Source organism: Penaeus monodon, chromosome 11 (assembly GCF_015228065.2).
Source record: "Penaeus monodon isolate SGIC_2016 chromosome 11, NSTDA_Pmon_1, whole genome shotgun sequence".
NCBI lineage: Eukaryota > Metazoa > Arthropoda > Malacostraca > Decapoda > Penaeidae > Penaeus > Penaeus monodon.
Window position 1 is genome coordinate 10,009,764 of NC_051396.1, and position 10,000 is coordinate 10,019,763.

Here is a 10,000-nt window from a genome sequence, read left to right on the forward strand (position 1 = left end):
TGTGGATGAGTGGTGGTTAGCTGAAGATCTGAAAAGGTTCTGCTGGGTAAGAAATTGCAAACCAAGGATAAAAGATTAAAAATTTGGGCCGACTTAAAAATTTACTTTTGATCAACCATACCAAATTATTCCATATATATTTTTCTTCTTTCCTGGACTGAAGCTATTTTTTGTGAAGGTACAACAAGTTCGTTTTATATCATAAAACACTTTTCGCTCTTCTTCACCCTCTTTACACTTTCAATTCCATGCACAGTCTTTTTATACCTGCTAAAACAATATCTTATGAGGGGAGAAATAAATAACTAGAGGAATCCTCCATACTACTGCCCAATATAAAGTGATTCCAAGCAAGTTTCCATACAAGAACGGCATGAAAAAATGCTGTTATTATATGCTGAATAATATAAAAAGACAGGTCTGCTTTTATCACTGTTTAATAGTTCAAATAAAGGATCTTAGTCACAGTCTCTGAATATTTCAAGAGATATGGATAAATAATAATACTCTATAGACATTCCGATAAAAAAATATCTTGGTGTTTCTAATTCCTAACTTTAGCATACAGCAGAATATAAAATAAATCTTACATAAATTACTTGTAGCAAAAAGACATTACGCTCAAGCTAATTATAAGAACATTGTAAACCAAAATAACTATACTACTTATAAAAATATGGTAACAAAATTTAATAATTTGTAACAACCTTTTCCTTTTGAAAGCACATTTTTTATTGGTGACTCAAAGTACATCTTGTGAAATTGTTATAAAATGATTTATTTAAAACTTCTCATAAATAAGATAAAGAAACGTGGGTATACTAATCTTGAAGACATAAATGCAATTGAAGTATGCTGGATCTGGTGACTGCTACAAGGTAATTTTGTTTACCAGTGTAAGCAATATAAGATAATTTTAGTGCCAAGCTCTTGATAAAATTGTGCACAACTGTTTAAAGTCCGGTGATTCAACCTGTTATTGTCTTCAAATATCTTACAGTCAGAAGCTCTTGTTTAAAAAATGCAAAATATATATATAAATCTATGAATTTCTTAAGTTATATTTTCATGATTTAGTAACTTGGCATCCCTCTGATGCTATCTTCCAAAAACGACAATACAATAAATCACTATCTTATTCCTTTTTTCTGGAAGAGGAGAGGCATAGTTAGCTTGTCCTTCAGTTGCATCACATATGTAGTGACAAATAAGCAATTCCTTCAAAGTAACTGAAACCTGAGTTCATTTAAATATATTTAAGGATTGGGGGGACTGGGTAGGAAATGGTAATAATGTAATAAAAATATGAATCTACATGACATTAAATTAACTTTTAGGAGTTCATATAAAGAGATCCAACAAAGCTGCTATGAACGATAGGATCAGTTTTAGTCATGACCAGTTTGTAGTTGTAACAATATCACGTAGAAAAAAAAAAAAAAAAAAAAAAAAAAAAACTTTCCCTTCTAATAATTTAATGTTCAGATTAAGCGTCCAAATCTGCTGTCCTCGAGTGAGTCAATTACTTCCAAGTTCTGGCCAAACCTGCAAGAAGAAGTAAACTAGTCATTTCATAAGCAATCTTTTGTTACACTGTGACAAATTCTAAAGGATTCCTCATGGTACAAATTATTTCTCTAAAAACACTGATGCAAATAGACTGAGGCAAATATAGAAAAAGTGTGGCAAATGTAGAAAAAAAGATATGACAGATATTGACCATGTAACTGACATTTTAAATTTTTAACTTTTTTAACAATCATATCAAGTATAGTTATACTTTGGGGAAAGGTTAAGATATAAGAAAGAAAAGTTAGAAACAACTATGGATCAGCAATGCATGTAAAAAAAAAATATATTCATCATTTGAGTCAAACCATAAAAAAAAATCTACCACAACAATAAATCATAAAAAAAAACAGTAGAAACTTGTAAATATATACACAAATAAAAATTACTTGAAATATTATATTTTACTATTTTTTCAATAGCACATAATCATCCATAATATATGCCTAAATATATGAGAGTACTGCTATAGTTCTTAATTTCCATACATTTGAAGATGGCGCTACTTACTTTCGCAACTCCTCTTCAGTCTCCCTGACTTTCGATGGATGACAAACAATAACAGTTCGAGAGGTTTGGGGATTTACGAGAGGCGTGAAGTACTTCAGTGCAACACGTTTTACATCCTCTAGCGTTACACTCGAAATCTTGTCAATTAGGTCCCTGCAGATTAGAAAAAATATTTAGGAATAATAATAACAAGGAAGAAAAATCAGTCATCAAAGTTCACAGCACATTTTTTTTCTTTTAGTCAACTGATTTCCATACTGTGTTAAACCAAAGCTCTAGTTCTAATTTTGAAGATTTGATATATATACAAGTACCCAATGTGCTCCTACATAAGAATTTTAACACATGAAGTCTGTTCTGCAAAAAATCTGGTTCTGTCTATCAAAACTGTCAAAATATCAAGACTCTATGCTTATTAATAGATTTTTAAAGCAAATGGTAACACCAAAAAGCAAGAAGTACTTAACTGTGTCACCAGTCAACCATGTCAATCATGTCTATGCTAAATCATTATACAAACCTACTAAATCATAATATATCAACTAGTAGCATCCAAAACCTCACTCACTTGTTGTAAGAATGTGGTACCCTGCGGAAATATGCTAGGAGGGACTGCTGCACAACATCGGACACAACAGCCTCTCTGTCAATGATCTCATAGATGAGGGAGCTGCGGGCTGACTCAAGCAGGTTTGTGTCCCACGATGTTGATCCATTAATGTGTGAATTCTGTGAACATTACAATACATTGTAGATCATCAGTATCTGATGCATTTCCTAATGAATAATAGGAATGAGGTTCAATCCAAAGGAAGCTATGTAAAGGGGGTTGGAAAATCAATAAGAATGTCTCTCCTGTATGGACTGGTGAAATCATATTCATACTAAATGAATTCTACTAATAATATAAAAACATAACCATAATTACATTTTTTTTTTTTTTTTTTTTTACTTACCAAAATATTAAGAGCTTCTTCATAAGCTCTTGTCAACTGAGCTGCTCTGGCTAACTTTAGATTGAGAGAACCTTCTGATGGCTGTAGCGTCATGCTATAAGAATAAGCGAGCCCTTTACCTCTGATTTCTCTCCACATTGGTCCCTAAAAAAGAGATGAATTTTTAATAAAAACTCCATTTGGACCGACATGTGAAATACTTCCAAAATCTATAGTTAAGTTTACAAGCATTATTTCCAGAAATGTTCCTGGAACATCGTCCAAAGACAAACCTCCAGCTGTGTCAAGTATTGGATAGCTGTGAGTATAGCAGGAACATCCCAGTCCCTGTGCTCAGTGACACAACGGGTGTACTGTAGAAGGTAAGCTGATTCAACAGAGCCAACACCAGTTAAAAAGCCAGTCACGTTTCCGAGGTCTTCATTAGAACGCAGTTCACTGTCTGGGATCACATTTAGGCTGTAAATAAATGTACTTGATTAATTATCTTCAATTATCTTGAAAATATATTGGGATAAAAGCTTTACTGCTAAAGATATTTTATTAACTGCATGACTGACACCTTATGAATAATAGAAAAGAAAAGAAAAGAAAAGAAAAAAAAAAAAGAGAGAGAGAGAGAGAAAAAAAAATATATACATATTTAAATATATACTTACAGCTTTTCTTTAGGAGTTTCAACATTCGGAACAAAGTCCATCCATGGGGTAAATACATCTTCAAGAGAAGCCAATTTTTGCATGTCGGTTGCCATGTGTATAGTTATACGATCTTTATTTACCATGGAACATCTCACCTGTAAAAAGAAAGATTCTTGAGATAGTAACAAAACAACTAAACTGAGAATACATCAGTATTATTACTTTATAAAGGTTTAGAAAGGATCATTACACTACTGGGAAAAATACATTATGAAAGATATTTCTACTTAATATTACCCATAAATACAAATACATTGCAATCACATATATCTATTACCACCCACATAAACCAAATATAAACAAATAAACAGACAAAACTGAAGGTTATAACATATAATCAAACAGTTACATTGGAAAGCAAGATTAAGGATTCATAAGTGCAGGTTACAGCCCAATATTTACACCTTTATCCTACTAATATCATAAGCATTAACAAACTGTTAAAAGAGCTGTTTCAAATAGCCTTTTATTGCATGCTCACCTCTTCTAACTCCTTCAAGACCTGCATCTCTTCCGTGTCAAGTCTAGTGAGCAACTGTGTGAGGAACTTCTGTTGACGGAGGATGTTTTGCTGGTTTTTGTTCGATTCTGTAAAAAAAAAATATATATATAGGTAATCAGCATCTTATCCCATGAAGACAATGATGATATTATCATTATCACCAATAACCCATAAGATCTGGATGATGTGACCATCAATGACATAAAAAATATTGGCTTGTGGGGCAGGCAACATGAATATAGTATCATGGGAAAATCTGGGCCGTGGTGACGCAAACTTGCAGTCGTGAGTATTTCGGGGTAACAGGAATAACTTGTCAAGAGTGCACAGAGCTTTTGGAGGGTGATTAGGCTAATTTGGTGTTTAGGATGGGGCTTCTGCATTATTTACATCGATAAACAAGTATGGAATGTATCATTTGTTAATCATGACTAGAAAAGTGCTGGCTCCGCAAACGAGGATATTTTCATGCTAAGGATCATATTCCTGGCAGCCATGACTGGCAGTGCAGGTGGTATTACAGAAAATTGAATAATAATAATAATAATAATAATAATAATAATAACGATAAAAAGAGAGGGAGAAAGAGAGAAACAAATAACAAAATGTTATTTATTGTTATTATCATTGTACTGAGTTGTGGACTACCTTGAGAGATGATATGGAGTCTGTGCAAGGAAAACAGTCTATTCAAAACAAAAATACAAAGACAATTGAAAATGGCAAATAAAAAGAAAAGAAAAAGAAAAAGAAAAGAAAAAAGAAAAAAAAAATTATGTAGAAAAAGAAAAAATAACATTGCAAAGAGGAGTCTTGTCACCACACGTGACTGTTCTTGTGTGCCTGACCTACAAGCTGTGCACCCATCAGAGTGGCTGCTCAAGCAACCCTAATGCCTGTATTTTGGGCCACGTGGTGGCAGTGAAGCATCCAGATCCAATGGGTTAACAAAGACCCAAAATACAGAAGTAAGAGGAAGAGGAGACAAAGGAGGATTATAAGAAGGCAGAAGATTGAGAATTTTGAGGAAGGGAGGGGATAGTAGTAAGTGAGGAAGGAGGAGGAGAAAGAGAAAGAAAAGAAGGAGAAGCAGAAGTAGGAGGAGGAAGAGGGAGAAGGAGAAAATGAAGGAAAAGAAGAAAGATGGTGATGATGAAAATGAAGTACTTAATAATTCTAACCTTTCTTGAAAACAACGTCATTGAACATAAGCTGCAGTAGCTTGGGTCCACTGCGCTTAGCTTCACCAATGGAGTTGATGAGTTTGTTAGCTTTTACTCGTACACGATCTGCAGACAGCTGGCTGGCGAACAATACTTCTTTTAACCACTGTACTCCCTTCCTGTATTTTGGCATCTCAACCTGAAAAGAATGTTTATGATGTATAAATCCTTTTATTGTCTAAATTTGTTTCAATTAATTAAAAACTAAGTTTTTTACCAATTATATTTTTGTGAACATGTACCTAGCAATATTTTACATTACTCTCAATAAAAATACAGATCATCTACATTCATCAAAAAATTAACAGTAATCTCTTTGCCATGTTCATAAAAGGCTGCTGATACCCAGAAGTATTAAAACCATATGATACAGAGCAAACCATGTATCTCATTATGACTAGAATTATGAACTTCCAAGCATTTTCCCTTTACAAACATTTATGTTTATATATAATTATCCAAACTAGATGAAGTAATGGCTTACAACCTTAATTAACATTACTCACTTTGATAACCACAACAGCATTAGTGCAATAGGGTCCACAAGAGAACTTTCCACTTGAGAGACCAAGGCCAATCTGGCTGTCTCTGTAGATTGTATCTGCAGACAATTCACGGACAACTTCTTCGTAAGGAATGATGGAGTTGCCACGCTGAATTGGGGATTCAAAGATAAGGTCTAGCAGGAGCATGATGTACGGTCGAAGAGTTGCAGGCACAGTTGAGGTGTCGAGAATAGCAATCATCTGGAGAGAAAATGGTGGTTTGTTACTTATTTCAACTATGATTCTTTTGAAGATCTGAATTAGTCTAATGTTGAAGAGTGTGTCTGTGCTTTCATACATACTGCTCAAATATCAATGACAAACAAGAATAGTTTTAGAGTACATTAAAAAACAGAGAGGGCCAAGTATTGGCATTTGTATGATAAAGATTAAAGTCTTTTAATTCTATTCCTGTGAGAAACAAAATTTTCTGAATATAAATAAAAAAACACAGAATCAAACTTACCACAGATACATCTTGTTTAAAACATTCTTTTAACTCAGGCCTTATATACCAACAGAAATCACAGATAAGAACCCCCCAAACACTCACCTCAACAAAGTTAGAGTGCAGGTTGTCTAGCTGGAACTTTACAGGCAAGTCACTAAGCTGGAGTGGAAGGTTGGCTTGAGGTTGCTGTCTCATGGTGGAGTGTGTCCTCTGTTCACCATGGTTGCTGAAGGCTTGCAGGGGATGGAAATTGATGCTGTGTGTTCCTGGAACTGGGACTGACTGCAGCATCTCAGGAGGAGGAGGAATCTGTGGGATGTAGATATAATGATAAAGTGATACAGACAAAAGGGCTTTCAGTAAAGAGTATGTACCACTTTCTATCTATGTATTTCAGGTAAATAATATACAATCAAAATTAATATGTTTGCATTAATCAGTAAACTAATATAAAGATAATATAGGTTTTATTCTATATCTTTACTGGCATTCACTCTTAAGTCAAAATAAAAGGTAACTGGCATTCACAGCATGTGAAAAATACCTTTTACTCAGTCAGCTAAAGACCATCTGACTTTGAGAACCATCATCCTACTGAATGCTATATCGGAAATCAAAAGAAGCTTTAATACCTCATTGGTTTTCTTGGCTTCCTCGACTCTGTCATGCCACATTTTCAAGCCTTCTTCTCCAATTTGTTGTTTTCTTGCCTCTATTCTTGCTTTTTCTTCCTCATCAAGTCTTGTGGCTTCTTGTACAGATGGGATACCTCGAATCAATACCAAATGGCCATCTGTGAAGTACTGGCGAATGAGACCCATCCAGCAGTCGGCAGTTTTGGTCAGGAGGTGCTCATACCATAGCTTCTTGTTCAGCCTTGTGTCCAGCTGCAAAAAACAAGGACCATATAAATACACAGACCAAAAATCAAAAGAATTTTAGTTTCTTTGATCCTGGTTACACCTTCACGTACACACAATTTTAAAAATATAAGTCATCCCCACTTAAAAAAGTAGTTACTTACATCTCTACACTGCTGACCATAAAGCAAGTCTCCAATGATGAAGTCAGCTATGGTGTCATGAGGAGATGTTTCTAAACGACTCTCTTGCTTCAAGATGAGGTTGGAGAGGATATCCCTCATAACATTCATATCTATGGGGATGGCACCAGACACAATCTTGTTGAGCGTGTCCATCAGGACCGGCTTCACTAAGTCTACCTTTCCTCGTGGGACACCGGTGAACTCAAAATAGCACGTGGACACAGAATTTTCATAACAGCTGTGATAAACCTGTTTGAGGATTCAAGAATAAGATGTTTTGCATAACTGCGTTGGATTATGCTCAAAATATAATGTAATGTATGCAAAGTTATAAAGACTAGTGTTATAATCGAAATCACTTTGAACCAGAAAATTACTTACATTGCTGGCAAGAGGATCCTCTACTTCAACAAAGACACTTGGTAAAGGTGAGACTGAGGAATGAGTGAGATACTCCATCAACACACCCATGCTCATCAATCTGGAAAAAAATATATGAATTAAATGATTTGTGAACTTCTGTATTAATGCTCCTAAGAAAAAAATGGTAAAGGAAGAAAGGGAACATCAAGTTAGAAAGCACTAGAAAATTTCAAAGTGGAAAAAAAAATAAAAATAAAAATAAATAAAAATACTAATAAAAAATAAATAAAATAAATACACACACACAACTGTGGAATAATTTTACAGAGAGCTTAAATCAACTGTATTCTACCTCCACCTCTCAACAGACAATAATATTGGAGCTCTAAAACTCACTCATTAATTTGTGAGACAGCAGAAGGTCCTCGCCAAGCAGCAAGGACCAAACCAGTATCTTCAGTGTCACTTGGGTACTCCACAAGTTGGTCAACTGAGCCCTCAATGGGTGGCACGGGGCTCTGCCATGGTCGGACGTAAGTGCCTCTATCTTCAGCCTGTTTCAAGATCAATATGACATTTTAATAAATGTCTCTGTTGTCACTATTTCATTTCACAATTCACATTTGATATCTTTCATACCATCACACCTTTCCGGCTCCCATTTGAAAAAATTTGCAGTATTACTTTAGTGTGGTATTTGGTTACCAAAGAAACTCTAAGGCATTCATTTCATAATGCAGATGTTGCTTGACTGACTGATTGACACAAAATTTTCTGTGAGAAAATAGTTAACCAAAATGTTAACAGTTAGCGAAAAAAATTTAAAAAGGCAAACTTTCCAATGAAAAGAACTGAAAAGAAAATGATTCTTTTGCCTATCATTCATCATTCAGAAGTTAGGAGACTTACCTTCCTGAGAATTTTTTGTTCAATTCCTTCCAAAGCAGAAAAGACTTCCTCTGGTTCAACCTGACCAGTAATGATAATGTTGAGGTTTTCTGGACGGTAAAATTCATGGTGGTACTTGCGGATCTGTAAAACATAATACGTTTATGAAATATAGCATCCTATTTGGTAAATCAATACAAACCCAACTATATCAAAAGATATTCACCATAAAATCAACCACAACACTCATGATAAGTTACTAGAAAGCCCAAATGCCTAGAGCACAGGAAAACAATACACCTACCTTCTCATTGGAAGTGCTTTCCCGTAAGTTCTTCATGATGCCCCCAGTCTCAGACCTGTAACCACTGGGATGGGGGTACATGGCCCTGAGCATGGCACGATAGCATCTGTCACTGTCTGTGTTCTCACGGGCTTGCATCTCTGAATACACCACTCCTGCATCTTCACCTTCGCCCGTTATGTGGTACACTTCGGTGATGAATCCAGAGTCCTTGAGAAATAGGAAAATAGGACACGGCTGCTTTATTCACATCATGTGGTTGTGCAACAACAATAACAACAACAAAAAAAAAAAAAAAAAAAAAAAAAAAAAAAAAAAAAAAAAGGAAACGGATGTCACTCAAGCACAAAAAATCCAAATTGATTAGGAATAAAGCTTACGGTTAGTGTAGGGTAGAGGAGATGGTCAACGTAGATTGGCAATAGGTTCAAGAAACCTTCACTCCCTGCTGTTTGGACGGTGTAGGCTGTGTGATCAGTATCTGTATGGAGACAAAAAGGAATTTTACTAGGAATACTTCCAAAAGTTATAGACAAGACTGTGTCTACAGTGAACTTTATTGGAAGCCCAACTTTGGTCTTCAATTCTTAAATGTTGGACAGCATTTTTTTGTAATTTTTAAATTTCTCATTTACATCCCAGGAACTGATTTACTTTCATGATTACCTGGTCAAAAAGGAAAATGATTCAATAAAAAATGGGGGTAGGGGCTAATATACATTAACAAAAGCCCACCTGCATGCATTCCTTTAATCTCTAGTAAACAAAATCACTTCTGAATCATCAGTAGATGACCAGAAAAATGGTAAAACGGTTAGTAACACTGGAGTGGCGAGAAACTAATAGCAAAGTTTTGAGCTTGACTGGTTTACAATTGACAGTTAGATTCATATGGAAAGCAAACGAAGTTACTACTGTCTAGTGATTGGTAGAAAGAAGGATT

General features: G+C 34.9%; 1 protein-coding gene across 3 annotated transcripts in view; it reads right to left on the bottom strand.

The window, feature by feature from the left end:
• LOC119578733 (uncharacterized protein C05D11.1-like) overlaps nt 1-10,000 on the bottom strand; it is a 56,713-nt gene that overhangs the window by 84 nt on the left and 46,629 nt on the right. For 2 of the 3 annotated variants that reach the window (XM_037926341.1, XM_037926342.1), the window contains exons 5-21: nt 9,438-9,538; nt 9,058-9,267; nt 8,775-8,897; nt 8,262-8,419; nt 7,884-7,983; nt 7,482-7,751; nt 7,090-7,344; nt 6,560-6,766; nt 5,968-6,207; nt 5,420-5,600; nt 4,218-4,324; nt 3,695-3,831; nt 3,308-3,494; nt 3,036-3,179; nt 2,648-2,808; nt 2,080-2,232; nt 1-1,545 (exon numbers count right to left, since the gene is read on the bottom strand). The exon at nt 1-1,545 is cut by the window's left edge and continues 84 nt beyond it. In XM_037926341.1, the coding sequence (XP_037782269.1) occupies nt 1,482-1,545; nt 2,080-2,232; nt 2,648-2,808; nt 3,036-3,179; nt 3,308-3,494; nt 3,695-3,831; nt 4,218-4,324; nt 5,420-5,600; nt 5,968-6,207; nt 6,560-6,766; nt 7,090-7,344; nt 7,482-7,751; nt 7,884-7,983; nt 8,262-8,419; nt 8,775-8,897; nt 9,058-9,267; nt 9,438-9,538 (2,798 nt within the window). In that variant the 3' untranslated portion in view covers nt 1-1,481. The remainder of the gene's footprint in view (nt 1,546-2,079; nt 2,233-2,647; nt 2,809-3,035; nt 3,180-3,307; nt 3,495-3,694; nt 3,832-4,217; nt 4,325-5,419; nt 5,601-5,967; nt 6,208-6,559; nt 6,767-7,089; nt 7,345-7,481; nt 7,752-7,883; nt 7,984-8,261; nt 8,420-8,774; nt 8,898-9,057; nt 9,268-9,437; nt 9,539-10,000) is intronic. The other variant, XM_037926340.1, reaches the window with a different exon arrangement.